Genomic DNA, 20,351 nt, shown 5'->3' with positions numbered 1-20,351 from the left:
TCATCCTCTTGTGAGAAATACGGCATTTTATTTTTTTCATGAGGATTTTTTTTCCCTGAAGGAATTGAATGAGCTTGAAAGTTTTCCTGGTTGAACTACCTTCAAAAATAAGTTTTCTGGTTTTGTTTTGCAGCGTCATCGCGGTAAAGTCACTTATTCTTTTCTCCTCTTCCTTTCTTTGCTTTTCGCGGGCCGCTTCTTTTCAGTCTACATCCGGAGCTCACAAAGCTTTTATTTTGAAGGCAGACCGTAAAACCGACACTTCCGGTTTAAGCTAGCTGCTGAGCTACGCGATCAACGTGAACATCCTTTTGATCCCGCATGCAATATGGAGGGAATGGCCACAACATCCTCGCCCCGAGGAGGGTACACACCCGTTCTGGGCCTCGGAGAGATAATGCTGACAAGAGGAGCCGTGGTGATATGGAGGATGAGTCTTCTGGTAAGTTTAACTCTGTGGTTTAACTGCAGCTAACTAGTTAGTGCACATTCAAACACGCAGCTAGCTACGTAGCTAGCTAGCCAAAGCTTTTTGTTGGTTGCTCCTCTGTGTATTAGCGAGGGATGAAGTGCCTGTCCAACACCTGGGGGGTATTCCAGAAAGCGGGTTATGTGAAAACTCAGAGTAATTTAACCCTGAGATGAGGGAAACTCTGGGTTTTCCGTTCCAGAGAGAGAGGTAACTGAAACTCTGAGTCAGTCACCATGGTAACAGACTCTGTGAACATAACCTGCTCGCTGGCAGGTTTACTTGAAGAGACTCTAGTTTCTACCCGTCTCCTCCCACATGAACAAAGCTGACATGGATTGTCCATTCATTCCTAATCCGATAGACGTCGAAGCGCAAATAATTCGGAATGTTTTACGTCGCGAGAGAATCTTCCGACCCAGGATCGATGTCCTGTCATTTCCTGAGGAATTTATTTTTGAACGCTATCGTTTTTCATCCAACAGTATAATTTATCTTGAGAACATACTCCGGCCATACATAGCCAATCTCACACACCGCGAACGTGCGCTCACGTCACTGCAGATTTTATATATAGCACTACGTTTTTTTGCCAATGGTAGTTTCCTTTACAATATTGGGGATGCAGAGAATTTGGGAAAGGCAACAGTGTGTAGAGCGGTGAGAAAAGTTACCCTCGCGCTGAAAAGTCTGTTACCAATGATGGTGGTGTTCCCCGGACACAAACCTGTCGGGAACATCAAAGCGGAATTCTACAGGATTGCAGGTGACTGATGTAGAATTTGTTTGTTTTTTTTTAATTATGATATACATTCTGCTGCGACCTCAGAGTGGGGTCAGTAGCTTAATCAGATGTCATTTTGCAGGGCTTCCAAATGTGATAGGGTGCATAGATGGGACACAAATTCCCATCACTGCACCTAAAAACAATGAAGGGGACTATGTGAATAGAAAGTCCTTTCACAGCATCAATGTCCAGGTATATGACCTACCATCTTTTAAAAAAATATGTACATGAAAATATATACAGTACAATACAAGTAACTCATATTATCCTCTGCATTGTGAAGATCATATGTGATGCAGCCTACATCGTAACAAATGTAGAAGCCAAGTGGCCAGGCTCCGTGCATGATTCCCGGATCTACCGGGAGTGTAGCCTGAGCAACAGATTTGCACGTGGTAAGGAAGCTAAAGCTTTGTACAAATGTTCTTTTGTCTCCCCTTTTAATGCACTCAACTGTGTCCACTATAATTTCAGGAGAATTTGATGGCTACCTACTGGGAGATCGAGGCTATCCCTGCCAGCCCTCTCTCATGACCCCTTACCCTGACCCTGAGCCAGGGCCACAACAACGTTTTAATGTGGCCCACTGCAGGACTAGAGCCCGGGTTGAGATGACCATTGGCATAATCAAATCCCGGTTCCAGTGCCTGCGTAAGCTCAGGGTCATCCCAGAGAGGGCATGTGACATCATTGTGGCCTGTGTTGTTCTCCATAATATTGCAACTATTAGAGGAGAGCAACACCCTGCCCTACAAAGAAATGACCCTGAGGATGAACACCCCATCCACCCTGCAGCAGATGTCCGGGATGGAAGGGCTGTCAGGGATCTCATAAGCAGAAATTACTTTGCTTGAAACAGTCAAATAAAGACAAATTCATGTGTTATTTGGATCTTCTTTATTCCCTATAAGTACAAAAGCAACAGTTAGGATTTGTAATCTAGCTCCAACCATTAACATATTCACCTATTTCACCAATGCACCCACCTCAATTGGCGTTCCAGTAATAGAATTTCAAGGTCTGTTTTTCTTATTTTGCGATCCAGGTAAACCATTTCCTTTTCTGTTTTTTTCAATAGTCCTCATGAGGTGCACTCTGTATAACTCTGGTTATACTTCACTGGTAACTGGGAAACATATGTACAACATTTAATTGCTACAGTTCTACATACAGATTTAACATGGTATTGACCAAAAATCTCACTGTATCAAGCTGTGCTGTGGAAGTTGATGGACCCTCCTCACGATGCCCAGCTATGTTCTGTTGAAGGACAAGAATGTGCTAGTTGTTTGTCCATTCTCTGTGCTCATCACTTCAGTGTAGGTTACATGTCAAACTATATTCCACTCAACAATGTAAAGGAATGTGAATGGGTAGAACACTGCCAGTAGCTATACATAATATTAAGACACACTTCAGTAGGCCTCTCTGGATCTCTCCCTGTGGCAGCAGACAGCGTTTCTTCATCACCATCGTCACCATCCTCCATGCAGGAAAAGAAACTGTTTCAGATTACTTTGAGCTACCATCTGATCAAGATCTGAGTATGGAATACTTACAGCTGCAGGGTGTTCAATTGTTTCAGTTGGAGGCTGAACTAAGCAGATGACACCATCCTCAACTGTTGGGTGGGGATAGATATAGATATATAGATTTTAAAAGTAGGATAGATGGATGTGTTTTTCTAAAAAAAATTTTATTTTTTTAAAAGACACAAGTGTGTACTTGCATCTGATGTAGGCACTTGTGTCCTGGTGGGTGACAGGTTCAGATGAGCTTCCCCCAGGGATGCCTTCAGCCACCGGTCGGCCATAGTTTTGGCTGAGGGTCATCTCCTCAGCCTCTGTCAGAGGTGGTGGAGGTGGCCCTCCACCTGTTTTCCGGGCTTCTGCCTTCTTTCTGTTGGCTGAGCAGAACTCAAATGTAATTTTTTTTTAACCTAGTATTTTGAGTGTTCCTGTACACATCGTCATATTTTAAATGTAGCCTACATATAAAATAAAAATGTGTAAACATTGCATCAAGTTTTAATCTACTAATTGGTGTATTAAGTGGAAGGACGTGTTAAAACAGAATTTGGTTAGGGGTTTACATTACTATTTGAAGTAGCCACTGAATTAATATTTTTCTTTCATAATTAAAAAAAGAAAATCAAAGTGAGGTGCAATCTCACATGCCGCACGCAAAACATGTCTTGCCTTTTTGAATGATGTTTTTATATTTCAGTTTTAGCTGCTTCCAAGTCCTTTTTTCCCCTGCTGGACTGCACCTAAATGGAAATCAGATTTTATTCCTTTTTACATTCATAACTGCGCCCATGTGCTACGTTCTTACAGTTAAATGTTAAATAAATAGAATAGTTCAAACTTACGCGTTCACTCGGCCAGCAATTTCCTCCCATGCCGTCTCTCTCTCCTTTGCCGTTGCAGCGGTGTTAGATTTTCGGCGAAATATGTGCTCATATTCTGCATATGCTTGCATTAGTACCTCCAGCTCCATTGTAGTGAAATAACTCGATCGCTTTTTTTGTGTTGTCATGGTGACACTCGTGGGATCAGGGCTCCATTGGCGATGGCTTTTTATAGTGGTGGTGCACGCGCGTAACTCGAGGTGAACATACTCAGAGTTGATTGAACTAATTCAGATCAGCTGTTCTGGAACCGGATACTCAGAGTTTCCCATCTCAGAGTAAGTCAACTCAGAGTTTAGGGATAGACTCAGAGTTTATTTAACCTCCTTTCTGGAATACCCCCCTGATATGTGGCTAAACAGGGCACTTGGTTACATAAAAAAATAATACTCTAGTTTATGCAACTGGTAACTTACTAACTTTTTTTGTCTCCAGCTATACCAATATACAGGCAGGTTACATTATGGAAATAATATAGCTTCTCTCTTTAGATGTGCACTGTCTGTTATGTTTTTGTTTTTGTTTTGTTTTTTACTTGGAGATGGTAATTGCTGCTGTTTGCATTTTAATCAACAGCACATTGATTTGAATCAAATATGGAAACCAGGTTTTTAATGTAACCAAATATCCTGTATCATGACCACATTTCTGATATTTGTAACAAATAATACCACATGAAAATTAGAATTCAGTGAGTTATGATTATTTTATAGTACAGGCCTTTCATTCCTCTTTAACTTTATGTAATTTGGTTGATGTTGTGGTTTTTTATCTGTCTTAGATTGCCCCTGTAAACACCCCTCCTGGAAGGCATAACCCATGAATAGTATTAAGTTTGAATTGTTGTCAGGTGCTGCCCAAATGGCCCCCACTGCCAAACTCCAGAAACACAAGCATGAGCTGGAGCTGGCTAAAATGAAAATTGCTTGTCAGGAAGACTTGATCAAGGAGCTGACCAAGGAGAGAGACTTTTTAAAAGACCAGGGGCCTCATGTATCAATGTTGCGTACGCAGAAAAACATGGCGTACGTAATTTTCCACGCCAACGTTCAGATGTATCAAAAGTGAAATGAGCGTGGAAATGTGCGGTGTCCCACGGCAGCTTCATGGCTGGCGTACGCACGTTTCTACAGCTATTGTTCCTTTGGCGACACTCTGAGGTGATGCTGGGAAACTGTTAATTATTTGAAAACAATTAGTCCTCAGAGTAATGTGCACATCAGAGACACATTAATGGACAATTAACACACACGTGTTTGCAATCATATGGATGAATATAAAAGCATGCACAAAGTGATGAAAAATGGCATTAACAATGGCAGCCTTGGCCTTGTTAGAAGACATCGCAAACGGTAACATCAGACGTGAGAGGGTGTTTAGAAAACGGGAGGATATGCTAGCAAATGACGACAACTGGCTCATGAGTCGTTTAAGGTTGCCGAGGCCAGTGTTACTGGAGCTGTGCGCAGAGCTGCGGCCGGCCCTAGAAAGAAACACAGCCAGGAGCCAGGGGTTGTCCGTGCCCACACAGGTGCTGACCACTCTGGGGTTTCTGGCAACAGGAGCCTTCCAGAGGGAACTGGCCGATCGGTCAGGAGTGTGCCAGTCCACTCTGAGCCGAGCCATGCCAGCTGTGTGGAACGGGATCATAAGAATGTCATCCAGGTACATCAAATTCCCATACAATGCTGTTGAACAGGCCAACATTAAAGCGCAATTTGCAGCAAGAGCCGGTTTCCCTAATGTAATTAAAGCTATTGACTGCACACATGTTGCTATAAAAGCGCCATCACAGGATGAATTTGTTTTTGTCAACAGGAAACATTTTCATTCAATAAATGTTCAAATAATATGTGATGCGCAAATGCAGCTCACCAACATCGTGGCAAGGTGGCCTGGTTCAACGCATGACTCGTTCATTCTTACTAATAGCATGGTTGGTAACAGGCTGGAGGCTGGCACGGTGCGCGATGGGTGGCTTCTCGGTGAGTAAATGTATCCGTTTAATTGCGCCCCGAATGTAAACCAGCACGATGCCCATTTGGGCACGTGCATTCAAATATGTGCATTTGTTTTTCCCTGGTGAAAATAGAGCGGCAGAGCTATCTAACAAGCCCTTTATTGTCTCCTTGTGTTCAGTATTTGTGTCGATAAACGCGTGCGTAAAGTTGGAAATGTCACACACTGCAGTAGCCACGGCGCACTTCTGCAGTCATTAATATATATGATAATATAATATATAATATATTAATATCCTCCTGTCCCCCCGCCCGTTGCGGTCACGCTTCGGCGGTGGGCCGAAATCCTCCGCTTCACCTCCACCTTCACGTCGGACCATTTCTTTTTTATTTCAGGGAGTGTGCGCTGCTCCGACCCCACAGTATTCACTGCCTCACACACACGCTCCCACTCACATTTCTTTTTTTTTGTGTTAATGCCTGATGAGAGGCTACCAAATAATACTGGTCTTCGAGTCTCGACTTCGTTTAAGAGCGTTTCCAGCTCAGACTCGGTGAAGTTGCGCTTCTTCCCTTTTTCAATTTGTAGATCTGATGGTGCAGAGAGGGGAATCCCCGGTGCAGGCCCTATTTAAATGCATTTGCATATTTAAATGGAGGCGTGGACAGGGAGGAGTTTAGCACTTCCACATGTGCGCTTAATTCCACGTTGATTGGGATGTACAAAGGAAAAGTGCTTGGATCCATGTGTACGCACACTTTGATACATCTGATTTTTTTTGTGCGTACGACAGTTTCTGGATTCTAGCGTACGCCATTTTTCAGTAGGAAATCCACGCAATTCTTAGTACATGAGGCCCCAGCTGTGTCAGAGTAAGTCAGTGGTGTTCACCAATATGTTGAGTATTATGTTAATATATTTTGTTACACAAATCATAGTGTTTTATTTGTTTTTCTTAACTGAATATATTCGATTACATTTATTTAAAACGAAATGTATTTGTGAGAAGAGAGTCATTTATATATAAATCACAAAATATATTTGTGAATCCTTCTCTGTGCATTCATTATTAATGAGACTGAACTGACCCCATAGGAACTTGCTCAATGACATCAGATACTCCATAACCAGAGAAACAGTAGGTGACAGCACAGGGAAGTTTAACAAATCTGACAAGAGTCACCAATCACAAGAATCTCCGGGTGACTATTGAGACATCCTCCATCATAAATGGCCAGGTTGCTGGGGTGATCCTGTGGAGTAAGAACCGCCACTATATTAGCAGCAACAGGTTTCCTACACACCGAAGTGGGGCAGAAGCGGGCCGCTGGACTGCCATATGTGGACGAGAGGGAGGCGCTGGTCTGGAGGTAGATGGCTGTGGAGTGCGTAACACATGCGCTGACCGGACCGACTCAGAGTGAGAAGGATTACTAGAATTCGGCGTCGATAAACGGGGCCGTTTGCACCTGGGTTGTCCTGATGAAGCAAGTGGAAAGCTCGTGGATGAATCGAGACTAGGCCGAACGGTGCGCTTTCTTTTACGCACCACTGTGAGGCCCGGATCCTCAGACAAATCAGCCAGAGGGGCCCTTCCCATGAAGTGGAACAGGCTGAAGTCAGGCCTGATGATGTAACAGGTAGCTGGGTACCCTCAGACTCAAACCGAGACAGCCGAGAACACAGCTCCGTCTGCCGGAGATCCTCAATAAGCTGCTCAATTGACCGGAGTTCATCAATGGAGCATTTAAAGCCATGATGGGCCCAATGTGGAACAAGGCTAACGTTGCTCGCGGATGACAGCTTCGATAATGTTGACAGTGATTGAATTGCGCTGTTCGATGGTTAGTCAATTAATCCTCCGAAAATATTATTCTCCCACATTAGTGTTGAGTGAGTTTGTATGTAATGTGTGGAAATCCCATTATTAAGGTAAACTGATGGGAGCCAGATCCTATCAGATCAGATCCTCCTCTCAGCTCCAGTTCCTGCAATTCAGTTACTTCTCCCAAAAAGTAACATGAATTAGTTACTGAGTTCCAAATGAGAAAAGTAACTAGTTACTATGGAAAGTAACTATTGCGTTACTTTAAAGTACATTTTTAAATGCTCAAATGTGTCAAAGAATTTGGACCCCACCTCCATCACTCTATAACGGAATTTAAAATACATGTGCATGTTCAATTATGTATGATAAATCTGAATATTATGATGAAATGGACACTTGATACAATAAATTATTAACAGAAACAGTGTACACAAATCTTAACTATTTTAATGTTGCTGTGGGACAAAGTGAGATTTCATCAAATTCAATCAAATTTCAAGTTTATTGTAGATGTTATAATTACTATGTTTATATAGTGGATCGATAAAAATAACACAATAGATGTTTTGGAACTTTTTGATCAGGCTGGCCATGACAGGGTCTTGTGGTCCACACCTTGATGCACCTGGCAGCGTGGCATGGAGCATTGTCCTGCTAGAAGAACCAACCCTGAGTGTTGGGAACATTTTCAGAGCAGCTTTTCTTCCAGGATGACCTCGTACGTGACTTGATTCAAGCGTCCTTCACAAAGAACAACCTGCCCGAACCCAGCTTTCCTGAGGACCCCAGATCATCATGATCCTCCACCAAATTTCACAGTGGGTGTGAGACACTGTGGCTTGTAGGTCTCTCCAGGTCTCTGTCTAACCATTAGACAACCAGGTGTTGGGCAAAGCTGAAATGTGGACTCATCAGAGAAGATGACCTTACTTCAGTCCTTTGCAGTCCAATCAATATGGTTTGTAGGTTTTTTTTTGTTGCTTTGCACGACTTCAGTCCTGCCTTTAGGAGCCTGTCCTCGTTGTGCAATTCACCCCAGATGACATTTTCCTTCCTTTTTGTAGGTCACTTGTGTAGAAGAAAATGTTTTACCTTAAATGTTCTTATTTTTATTTTAAACTCGTATTCTTTTCTCTTGTGTCCTGCTGGGCTTTTGATTGTGCTTAACCCTTGACGTCCTGATGAAAAGACCCTTTGATCTTTTCCCGTTCCTGAACCGTCTCCGAAACATCTTTATCTCACATTGATCAAGGCATGATGAATGGCCCCTGTTGTGACATTGTCTATTCGTCCCGAGAACAGTCACACCTTGTTGATGTCCTGAGATGTCCCTTCCTCTTTCAAGAGACATGTGTTGATTCAATGCAAATCCACTCCTGACGCCTTTCCTTTTGATCTCCAGATAGTTCTGTATAAATCTCTCTCGGCTAGGCCATTCGACAGAATGGATCTTCATGGATACACTGTAATTTTCTTTTCTCCACTGAGCAGTGATTAAATTTCATCTGAACCAGCCACAGAATTGGACCTGGAGAGTTTTTCTTCCACAATATGGCGTTGTCGGCAACTCGCTAACCCTGGGCTACAGGACGTCTGGGCTGGATGGAGTCATTCTGAATATTAGCAATCGGCGCCAAATTACAGTTTTTCTCCATTGGTTTGACTCTTTTGTTGAAACAGAAATTACATTCTCAAAACAACATGGACAAATCTCCAAACCACTTGCCACCAATTGTCCACAACAGAATTGCATTTCTCATTAATTTCATCAAATTGCAATTGTCTTAGTACATGGCTCAATATCTCATTACATCTTTGCAAATGATTAAGTCCAGGTAGCCTACATTTAGCACAATTTCCAAGTGAATAGATCTTGTTGATCTAAACTGATTGTCGATTCTCAATCTAATGGTTGTTCTCTGTAAAACATGTCAGCATCATTTCATTGTGTAAGTCATCACTTGCACAATAGTCTGTTCAATTGTCAAAATTAGTCAAGAACATAATACCATGAATACCATATATGGATCTCTTGGAACATTTGATAAATTGAGTACAGTCATTGACAGTCAGGTGAAACTAGAACTTGACTAACGAAGGAGGAGTTTCACTCATCTCAGATGACCAATCAAACCGTATGTTTAGTTACCTGACAGGTGCTGTCTATGATTGTGATGATGTGTATATATATATATATATATATATATATATAAAGGTTGACCAGGACCAGTACCATTTCTGAACATGGAGGCACCTGGCCAAGCAAATGAACAAGGGCAACTGCCTGCTCCATGAAGAAGAAGAGGAAGAGGAGTAAGGGAGCGTGGTGGTGGAATAGGGGGAAGAGGCCGAGGAGCACGAAGACACCATGTTGTCCCGGATGAAATTCGGGCCACAATTATAGACCATGTTGTCAACCACCGTCTCACAATGGCGGAGGCAGGTCGCAGAGTGCAGCCTAATGTGCCTCGCTCTACAGTCTCCTCCATCATCCAAACCTTTTGCAGGGAAAACAGGTATGTACTAATATCAGTCAATAATTGAATTATATGTTGTATACTGTAGGACAGGACACTGTGCATAAAGCAAGAAATTTGTTTATTTACTCATTGACCTATTACAGTTTTTCTCCATTGGTTTGGCTCTTTTGTTGAAACAGAAATTACATTCTCAAAACAACATGGACAAATCTCCAAACCACTTGGCAATTGTCCACAACAGAATTGCATTTCTCATTCATTAATCAAATTGCAATTGTCTTAGTACATGTCTCAATATCTCATTACATCTTTGCAAATGATTAAGTACAGGTAGCCTACATTTAGCACAATTTCGAAGTGAATAGATCTTGTTGATCTAAACTAATTGTCGATTCTCAGTCTAATGGTTGTTCTCTTCAAAACATGTCAGCATCATTTCATTGTGTAAGTCATCACTTGCACAATAGTCTGTTCAATTGTCAAAATTAGTCAAGAACATAATACCATGAATACCATATATGGATCTCTTGGAACATTTGATAAATTGAGTACAGTCATTGACAGTCAGGTGAAACTAGAACTTGACTAACGAAGGAGGAGTTTCACTCATCTCAGATGACCAATCAAACCGTATGTTTAGTTACCTGACAGGTGCTGTCTATGATTGTGATGATGTGTATATATATATATATATATATATATAAAGGTTGACCAGGACCAGTACCATTTCTGAACATGGAGGCACCTGGCCAAGCAAATGAACAAGGGCAACTGCCTGCTCCATGAAGAAGAAGAGGAAGAGGAGTAAGGGAGCGTGGTGGTGGAATAGGGGGAAGAGGCCGAGGAGCACGAAGACACCATGTTGTCCCGGATGAAATTCGGGCCACAATTATAGACCATGTTGTCAACCACCGTCTCACAATGGCGGAGGCAGGTCGCAGAGTGCAGCCTAATGTGCCTCGCTCTACAGTCTCCTCCATCATCCAAACCTTTTGCAGGGAAAACAGGTATGTACTAATATCAGTCAATAATTGAATTATATGTTGTATACTGTAGGACAGGACACTGTGCATAAAGCAAGAAATTTGTTTATTTACTCATTGACCTATTACAGTTTTTCTCCATTGGTTTGGCTCTTTTGTTGAAACAGAAATTACATTCTCAAAACAACATGGACAAATCTCCAAACCACTTGGCAATTGTCCACAACAGAATTGCATTTCTCATTCATTAATCAAATTGCAATTGTCTTAGTACATGTCTCAATATCTCATTACATCTTTGCAAATGATTAAGTACAGGTAGCCTACATTTAGCACAATTTCGAAGTGAATAGATCTTGTTGATCTAAACTAATTGTCGATTCTCAGTCTAATGGTTGTTCTCTTCAAAACATGTCAGCATCATTTCATTGTGTAAGTCATCACTTGCACAATAGTCTGATCAATTGTCAAAATTAGTCAAGAACATAATACCAGGAATACCATATACACTCAACAAAAATATAAACGCAACACTTTTGTTTTTGCTCCCATTTTTCATGAGATGGAGTTAAAGATCTAAAATTCATTCCAGATACACAATATTACCATTTCTCTCAAACATTGTTCACAAATCTGTCTAAATGTGTGATAGTGAGCACTTCTGCTTTGCTGAGATAATCCATCCCACCTCACAGGTGTGCCACATCAAGATGCTGATCTGACATCATGATTAGTGCACAGGTGTACCTTATACTGCCCACAATAAAAGGCCACTCTGAAATGTGCAGTTTTGTCTCACAGCAAAATGCCACAGATGCCACAAGCATTGAGGGAGCGTGCAATTGGCATGCTGACAGCAGGAATGTCAACCAGATCTGTTGCTCGTGCATTGAATGTTCATTTCTCCACCATAAGCCGTCTCCAAAGGCGTTTCAGAGAATATGGCAGTACATCCAACCGGCCTCACAACCGCAGACCACGTGTAACCACACCAGCCCAGGACCTCCACATCCAGCAGGTTCACCTCCAAGATCGTCTGAGACCAGCCACTCAGACAGCTGCTGAAACAATTGGTTTGCATAACCAAACAATTTCTGCACAAACTGTCAGAAACCGTCTCAGGGAAGCTCAACTGCATGCTCGTCGTCCTCATCGGGGTCTTGACCTGACTCCAGCTCGTCGCCGTAACAGACTTGAGTGGGCAAATGCTCACATTCGATGGCGTCTGGCACGTTGGAGAGGTGTTTTCTTCACGGATGAATCTCGGTTTACATTGTTCAGGGCAGATGGCAGACAGCGTGTGTGGCGTCGTGTGGGTGAGCGCTTTGCTGATGTCAATGTTGTGGATCGAGTGGCCCATGGTGGTGGTGGTGTTATGGTATGGGCAGGCATCTGTTATGGACGAAGAACACAGGTGCATTTTATTGATGGCATTTTGAATGCACAGAGATACCGTGATGAGATCCTGAGGCCCATTGTTGTGCCATACATCCATGAACATCACCTCATGTTTCAGCAAGATAATGCACGGCCCCATGTTGCAAGGATCTGTACACAATTCTTGGAAGCTGAAAATGTCCCAGTTCTTGCATGGCCAGCATACTCACCGGACATGTCACCCATTGAGCATGTTTGGGATGTGCTTGACCGGCGTATACGACAGCGTGTACCAGTTCCCACTAATATCCAGCAACTTCGCACAGCCATTGAAGAGGAGTGGACCAACATTCCACAGGCCACAATTGACAATCTGATAAACTCTATGCGAAGAAGATGTGTTGCACTGCATGAGGCAAATGGTGGTCACACCAGATACTGACTGGTTCTGAGTCCCCAGACCCCCAATAAAGCAAAAAAATGCACATTTCAGGGTGGCCTTTTATTGTGGACAGTCTAAGGCACACCTGTGCACTAATCATGATGTCAGATCAGCATCTTGATGTGGCACACCTGTGAGGTGGGATGGATTATCTCAGCAAAGCAGAAGTGCTCACTATCACACATTTAGACTGATTTGTGAACAATGTTTGAGAGAAATGGTAATATTGTGTATCTGGAATGAATTTTAGATCTTTAAGTCCATCTCATGAAAAATGGGAGCAAAAAAAAAAGTGTTGCGTTTATATTTTTGTTGAGTGTATGAATCTCTTGGAACGTTTGATAAATTGAGTACAGTCATTGACAGTCAGGTGAAACTAGAACTTGACTAACGAAGGAGGAGTTTCACTCATGTCAGATGACCAATCAAACCGTATGTTTAGTTACCTGACAGGTGCTGTCTATGATTGTGAATGCTGCCAAACATATACAGTATATATATAAAGGTTGACCAGGACCAGTACCATTTCTGAACATGGAGGCACCTGGCCAAGCAAATGAACAAGGGCAACTGCCTGCTCCATGAAGAAGAAGAGGAAGAGGAGTAAGGGTGCGTGGTGGTGGAATAGGGGGAAGAGGCCGAGGAGCACGAAGACGCCATGTTGTCCCGGATGAAATTCGGGCCACAATTATAGACCATGTTGTCAACCACCGCCTCACAATGGTGGAGGCAGGTCGCAGAGTGCAGCCTAATGTGCCTCGCTCTACAGTCTCCTCCATCATCCAAACCTTTCGCAGGGAAAACAGGTCTGTACTCATATCAGTCAATAATTGAATTATATGTTGTATACTGCAGGACTGTAGCAAGAAATGTGCATTTACCTATTCATTTAGTGTGTGTGTGTGTGTGTGTGTGTGTGTGTGTGTGTGTGTGTGTGTGTTATATAGCCCTGCAGTAATGTACCTCAATGGGATACAGTAGTATTCCAGTCACTGTTCAGTGATGCATTAGAATAGTGGTAAAAAGTAAAGCAACAATACAATTTCATTGGTAACTCATTCTGTAAGAAATACATAAGACATACATTACGAATGGAGTGTTGTCCTTTGAATTCTATGTTTGAACGACAACCTGGCACGGGTGGCTACTCTTACCGTAAAATCCTATTTTTTTTCAGTTTTACACACAATTGTATTCTGTTAGCTAGATAGAAAAACGAGTACAGTAACCATTGTCAATGAAGGACTGGGCTAAGACTTAGTGGTGGACATGAGGGATATTTCAATTGTCCTCTGCCATAGTGACAAAACATATAAACATTTTGACTTGCAGTGCTTACACAATGCCAAAGGGATGATGCATTTTGGGGGCACTGACTATTTATATGAGAAAGGAATTTAGATTTGACACATGAGCGAACTGTTTTGGGAGAGATATGAGCTTTTGCAGGTGAGCCATGGCGTTGTGCTGAACCATCCAGGTTATTTTGGCAAAAGCACCAAGAGTGTTGAGAACGTCCGTTCTGTTTCGAGAAATGAGCCAAAGCAATTGAGAAGGATCTTTTGTCTTTTGGGGGCACTGACTATTTATATGGGAAAGGAATTTAGTTTTGAAGCATGACTGAACAGTTTTGGGAGAGATATGAGCTTTTGCAAGTGAACTATGGTGTTGTGCTGAACTGTAAGACTGTTTTGCCAAATGATCTTAGAGTTTTGAGAATGTAATTTCTGTTTCAAGAAATGAGCCAAACCAATGGAGAAAAACTGTAATTAACATGTATATATGCTTTTTATATTGTAGTACATAACCTGAAGGAAAAGATAGGTTGGACCAAGTGCTCAGAGAAGAAATATTTTCCAGGCAGACAATACTGTCTGCTTATTGTAAGTTGCTTTGGACAAAAGCATCTGCTAAAATGCCCTAAATGTAAATGGCTTAGCCTATGCTCTCTATTTATCATGCTAAATGGAACCTGCATCCCAATTACCAGCCATATAGTCACACAATACTGCCTTGACATAACAATGCTGCTTGTTATGCTCTCTAATCATCATACTAAAAGGAAAACATGCATACCCTACTTACATCTACACCCCACATTCAGGAACATTTTCACCTGAAGTGTCTGTTGATATCCTCATTGTGGACAAAGTCATGGAATTTTAGGTCAGTCTGATCAAATAAACTACATTTTTTAATGACTTAAATAAGTCAAATTTGACCAGAACACAACACGTGGTTAGAATGTATAATGTCCATGTATCAAGAAAATACTTTGTTTCAGGCAGTGGTGTAGTGGAGGGAATACAACCTGTTTGAGCCCACTGCAACTAGCCTGCTACTTTCACTACCACACTCACCCAGTGTTGTATAATTGCAATAAATATATAACAAGCTCTAAATGAAATTTGATGCATCTATTCCACAAAAACTATATATGTACTCTAGACATTGTAATAACAGCCGAAAAAATATAAAAGACATTTTACTTACTTGAATCTGATGAATCCAGTCCAATGAAACAAAGAGATGTTGTTAGAAGGAAACCTTGAGAGGTTTTGTGAGTTCATGGCCATAAGACGGGACTAATAAACAAATGTACGATCCAATGGCATTGTGAAACTGAACAACAGGACCCAATGACTATGTAAATGGGGTAAAAAATAAAATAAAATATACCAGATTGTTTTTTAGGATGGCTAATGGTAACATAATTTTACACAAGGGGTGTTACAGGGTTAATTTGTCTAACGATCATTTTGTGCCTGCACCATCTTCTATACCCCTTTCTGTATCAGTTGTCTGCGAAAGCACTGATAATGGCCACGTTTCCCAGATTCGTAAAGAAGCTCTTAAGTGCTAAGATCTTCTTAGGAGCGCTCTTAAGAATGCTGTGAAAGAAGGATGTGTTTCCTTAGCTTTAGAAGATCTTTCACTAAGAAGGAAATGTAAGATCGAGCTGACCCACTCTTAACAGCCTTCTTAGCGACCAAATGCTTAGTGATCAAACTTTAAAAATGTATATCCTCCACTTTTCGAAATAATAAAACAATGCTCAATGTTGAAATGCGCTTATGGCTGCGGACCACTGGTGCAAGAAACATAGGCTAATAGTAAAAAAGATTTTTTTTTTTTAATTGAATTACATGTTTAAGTTTTCCACACACATCTGCGTTTATAGTACTACACATAAAAAAACAAAGTATGAAAAAAAGCCAAAGTCCACGCATGTGAGAAACCATGGCTCCAGTACAGCACATTCTCACTGCGAACCAACAGCGTCGCCGTGCGCAAAGCCAGACGGTTTACATAAATGCATACGTGCGTCAGCACTTCTCCCCACTGGACGTGCTGTCAGACCGGGCTGTCCAGGCAAAGTACCGGCTGCCCCGTGCGGAGATCCAACGGCTGATCACTCTGGTGTCTCCACACATCGCGAGAACAACCTGCTACAATTTTGCCCTCAGCGCGGAGGTGCACCTGGCTGCGATGCGTTTTTACGCAGTGGGGAGCTTCCTGGAGGTGGTGGGGGACGGCACCGGCCTCAGCGAGGCATCGGTGTCACAGAGTGTGGCAGCTGTGCCACCAATTCTCCTGCGCCATGCCCGGACCCACATAAAGATGCCCACCAAACGGGACGAGGTCCGCCAGGTCCACCAAGGGTTCCACACAGTGGCTGAGATCCCCTGGGTGATTGGTGTGGTGGATGGCACCCTCATTCCATTCTCACATGTGTGTGCCTATATCCACGGGGGTATATATGCGCTAATGGGCTTGATTACTACTTGGATACACCTGTTGGCGGGCGCGCGCACACACACACACATGCACACATGCACCCGCACCCACACCCCCCCACACACACACGATACATGCATAGCCTAATTGCACCTGTGTGGGGGGACCACGGGGCGCTGTGTGTGACTTATGCGCTGATAAAGAGGTGGGTGATCGATTTACCTGGCATCCATTGATTCAGTTTCAGCACCACCGTGGTGGACAGCTCCCACTAAGAGCTTCTTAAGAAGCTTCTTTGGCTTGATCTAAGGTTCTCCTAAGAAGGCAGTTAAGAACGCGTCTGGGAAACAGCCTTATCTTAGTGCTCCTTCTTAGCCGAACCCTTCTAAAGAGCCTTCTTAAGTCCTTAAGAACGATTGAATCTGGGAAACGCGGCCAATGTTAGTAACTCTGGAGACTCCGCCCACTCTCAAGTACCTCATTCTGACTTTGCTTATGGCTGTTTAAACTATCTTTCTAAGTTTAAAAGCCGAAAAGGCTTAGGCCTGATACACTGGAATATCAGAAGTCTATGTCATCATCAAAGACTTGATCAGATTACTTAAAGGAGATTTCCTCCAGTCTTAATTTATCACAATTGATGGATGAACCTACTAGACCTAATTTGACTAATCCTTCTCAGTCTACTTTATTTGATTTAATTTTTTCAAATAAGAAGAGTAAAATAATTTCTATTGGTGTCCTTGATTGCCCCATTGCTTGCATTAGGGATACACATTTGGGGAAAACATAATCCCGGATCATGATTAAGAGGAATTTAAGAAATTTAATGAACAAGCCTTCTTAAATAATCTTAACAATAGTGATCTTTATCTTATTTACTCAATCCCTGATGTTGAGTTAGCTCAAGATTTTTTTTATTAATATGTTTCTCTCCGTTTTAAATAAGCATGCCCCTTTTAAAAAGTTTAGAGGGAAAAACAGAACTAGTCCCTGGATCTCCTCTGAACTCTCATCTTTATTGTTGTCCAGAAATAAGGCCTGGTCTTTAGCCAGACATACTAATGAGGCATCTCACTGGGCTACATTTAGAGAACTCAGGAATAAATGCACTTCTCTCGTGAGAAAAAAGAAATCTGAATATTTTCTTATTTCTAGTACTTATTCAGATCCTGTGAAATTCTGGAAGGTAGTAAAATCCAATAATAATTCTGTTGCAGATAACTTCCTATATTTTTAATCTCTCTCTTTCTACTGGTGTGGTACCCAGAGTATGGAAGACCGCTCATGCCTTCCCTCTGTTTAAGGGTGGTGATAGGTCTGAGCCAAATAATTACAGACCAATTTCTAGGTTATCTTGCTTGGCCAAGATACTGGAATCCCTTGTAAATCACCAACTTAAAGGGTTTTCTTGCTCATCATTCCATTTTGTCTCAGCATCAATCTGGTTTAAGAAGCAACCATAGCACTATTTCTGCCATTACTTTAGTTTCCAATGATATAGTTTCTGCCTTAACTAAACATAAACACTGTGCTGCACTTTTTATAGACCTTTTGAAGGCTTTTGACACAGTTGATCATTCCCTCCTCTTAAATATTTTATGTGATGTTGGTTTGGATCAAAACGCTTGTAACTGGTTTCTCAATTACCTATCTGACAGATCTCAATGTGTTAAGTTAGGTGGTGCTAGCTCAGAGTTATTAAAATTGTCAAAAGGTGTTCCACAGGGGTCAATTTTAGGTCCAATACTTTTTTCTATCTATATTAATGATTTTTTTTCTGCTGTAAGTGGCTGTCAAGCTCAAGCCCATCTTTATGCTGATGACACCATCATTTACTGTGTGGCCGACTCTGTGGAACTGGCAGTTGAGAATTTGCAAGTCTCTTTTAATGTTCTTCAAAACATTCTTGCAAAGCTTAAACTTCTTCTCAATGAAAGTAAATCAAAACTCATGCTGTATTCTAGAGCCAGAGAGACTGAATCTGAAGATAACCACTGTAAATGGTGCGGTTATTGAGAGGGTTTCACTTTATAAATATCTTGGGGTTTGGCTTGATGAAAATGTCACTTTTAAATATCATGTCACTAAACTTGTTGGGAAGCTTTGTCAAAAAATCAGGTTCCTGTATAGGAAAAGGGACAGCTTCCCAATGTTCTGCAGACAGAGGATTGTGGAAGCAGTTTTCCTTTTTGTGTTAGATTATGGTGATATTGTTTTATAAACATGCTGCTCCATCTGTTTGAAATCGCTTGATGCCGTCTACCACTCTGCCATTCGTTTTATAACTGGGGATAGATATGATGTCCATCACTGTGTCCTGTATAGCAAGGTTGGTTGGCCCTCGCTTACAGAGAGGCGTAATATGCACTGGTTCCTTTTGATTTATAAAGCATTGATTGGTAAGCAACCTCCTTATATTTCTATGTTGCATGATTGGAACTTGGGTTCCCGTCTTACTCGCTCAAGTGATTTACTTCTGCTAAAAATCCCGCGAGTATTTTCCAATCCTGGAAAATCTGCTTTCTGTTACAGTGCTCCAAGCTCATGGAACGACTTAATATACAGCTTAAAGATTGCTGTCCTTCCAAGTTTTTCACAGTTCAAATCCCTGGTTACTAGCCACTCTACCTCTGTTTGTAATTGTTTTATCTGATTCAAAATGTTTAACTTTTTATTTCTGTTTTAACCGATTCAATGTTTATCTTTTTATCTTTTAATTTGATTTTACCTCATATTTTATTACATCCAGTATTTTATCCCATCCTTTACCCTTTGTGTTTCTCATATTTAATTGTCTGTTATTGCATGTTTTTTGTTAATTTAAAATCTTTAAACTCGTCGTCACTGCAAATGAGGGAAACCTCAGTGTCCTACAAGTATCAATAAAGGTTGATGATAATGAAGATGATGATTAAATGTAACTAATTACTTCTTTAAAGTAACGTGCCAAACACTGGTCATAAGCCATCAAAGAAAGCCAGGCTGATTTAATGTTTGCACCAGGACTGACATAAAGTCAACCAAAAGCAATGTGAAGCTGGGATTAAAAATCAGCATCTCCCCAAATATTGATTTCCTGGCATTATTCGAGGTCTGAAAACACTGGATTTTTGGATTTTGACCAGTTGTCATTTTCTGAAAATAATAGTTGAATTGGCTTTCACTTTGTTCACTTTAGACTTGTACTTTTTCACTGAACTCATATAAATCACTGGTTGTGCTCATTAGAACAGTGTGACAGTTAACCTGATAAGCAGGAACCCGGTGAATCTTCAAGCCCTCTTTGGCCTGTTTGTTAGGTTTGCTAGAATAGATACACGCCTGAAGGACAACACCCATACATGTTTCATATTACATTTCTGTAAGTTCACGTCAGAGATAACTGACCAGTGAGACTCCGTTGTGTGAAAGTCCAACCTCTGTACGGGGCAGACCCAGCCCAAGAAGATAAAATGTGACCAGCAACTAGAAACGGGCACGTTCTGACTGGGATCCTGCGGGAGCTATGCCATTCCAGCCCTGCCATACTTTACCTGTGACCTGAATAAATACTATATCTGTGAACTGAAGAGTTCTCCGGTTAATCCTTGGGCTTCCAACAAAAGAACTTTGGAAGAATTGTTGTCAGTAGTTTATAGAATAAAGCAACTGTCACGAATTCCACCTAGTCCTAGGTTGTTTGTTATCTTGGTTTGTTTACAGGATATGTCACTAACTCTCCTGTCATTTCAGATCTAGCCACTCCCTCTTGCCATGCAATCAGCTCGTTCCCCTCACTTGGTTTCCCCTCAGCTGCAGCCCATTCCATCGTTATTCCCTCAGTATTTATACAGGCCATTTCCCTTTTGTTCCCTGCCAGATTGTCTTGTGTGTTA

At 41.7% G+C, this 20,351-nt stretch overlaps 1 protein-coding gene across 2 annotated transcripts; it reads left to right on the top strand.

Moving 5' to 3' along the window:
• The first annotated feature begins 307 nt into the window (after positions 1–307).
• Positions 308–2,992, top strand: LOC311012276 (putative nuclease HARBI1). Of its 2 annotated transcripts, XM_084007652.1 has the most exons (4): positions 308–442; positions 1,336–1,448; positions 1,540–1,651; positions 1,731–2,992. In XM_084007652.1, exons 1-4 carry the CDS (start codon positions 322–324, stop codon positions 2,108–2,110), a joined length of 726 nt encoding a protein of 241 aa, XP_083863778.1. In that variant the 5' UTR covers positions 308–321; the 3' UTR covers positions 2,111–2,992. The 2 variants fall into 2 exon arrangements, with proteins under 2 accessions (XP_083863778.1, XP_083863779.1); XM_084007653.1 differs by lacking the exon at positions 1,336–1,448 and having other exon boundaries at positions 325–442.
• Positions 2,993–20,351: the final 17,359 nt, after the last annotated feature.

This window comes from Eutrigla gurnardus (assembly GCF_963514095.1).
Source record: "Eutrigla gurnardus genome assembly, chromosome: 4".
NCBI classification, from domain to species: Eukaryota; Metazoa; Chordata; class Actinopteri; order Perciformes; family Triglidae; genus Eutrigla; species Eutrigla gurnardus.
The sequence above is the reverse complement of the archived record's forward strand: the minus strand, read 5'-3'. Positions and strand labels throughout refer to the sequence as shown.

What these genes read in the sequence shown, in the direction of transcription:
- LOC311012276 (XM_084007652.1), top strand. Translation starts at nt 322, where the DNA reads ATGCAATATGGAGGGAATGGCCACAACATCCTCGCCCCGAGGAGGGTA. An exon ending in TTCACAGCATCAATGTCCAG is followed by an intron (nt 1,449 to 1,539) that starts GTATATGACCTA and finishes TGCATTGTGAAG; the next exon opens with ATCATATGTGATGCAGCCTA. An exon ending in GAGCAACAGATTTGCACGTG is followed by an intron (nt 1,652 to 1,730) that starts GTAAGGAAGCTA and finishes CTATAATTTCAG; the next exon opens with GAGAATTTGATGGCTACCTA.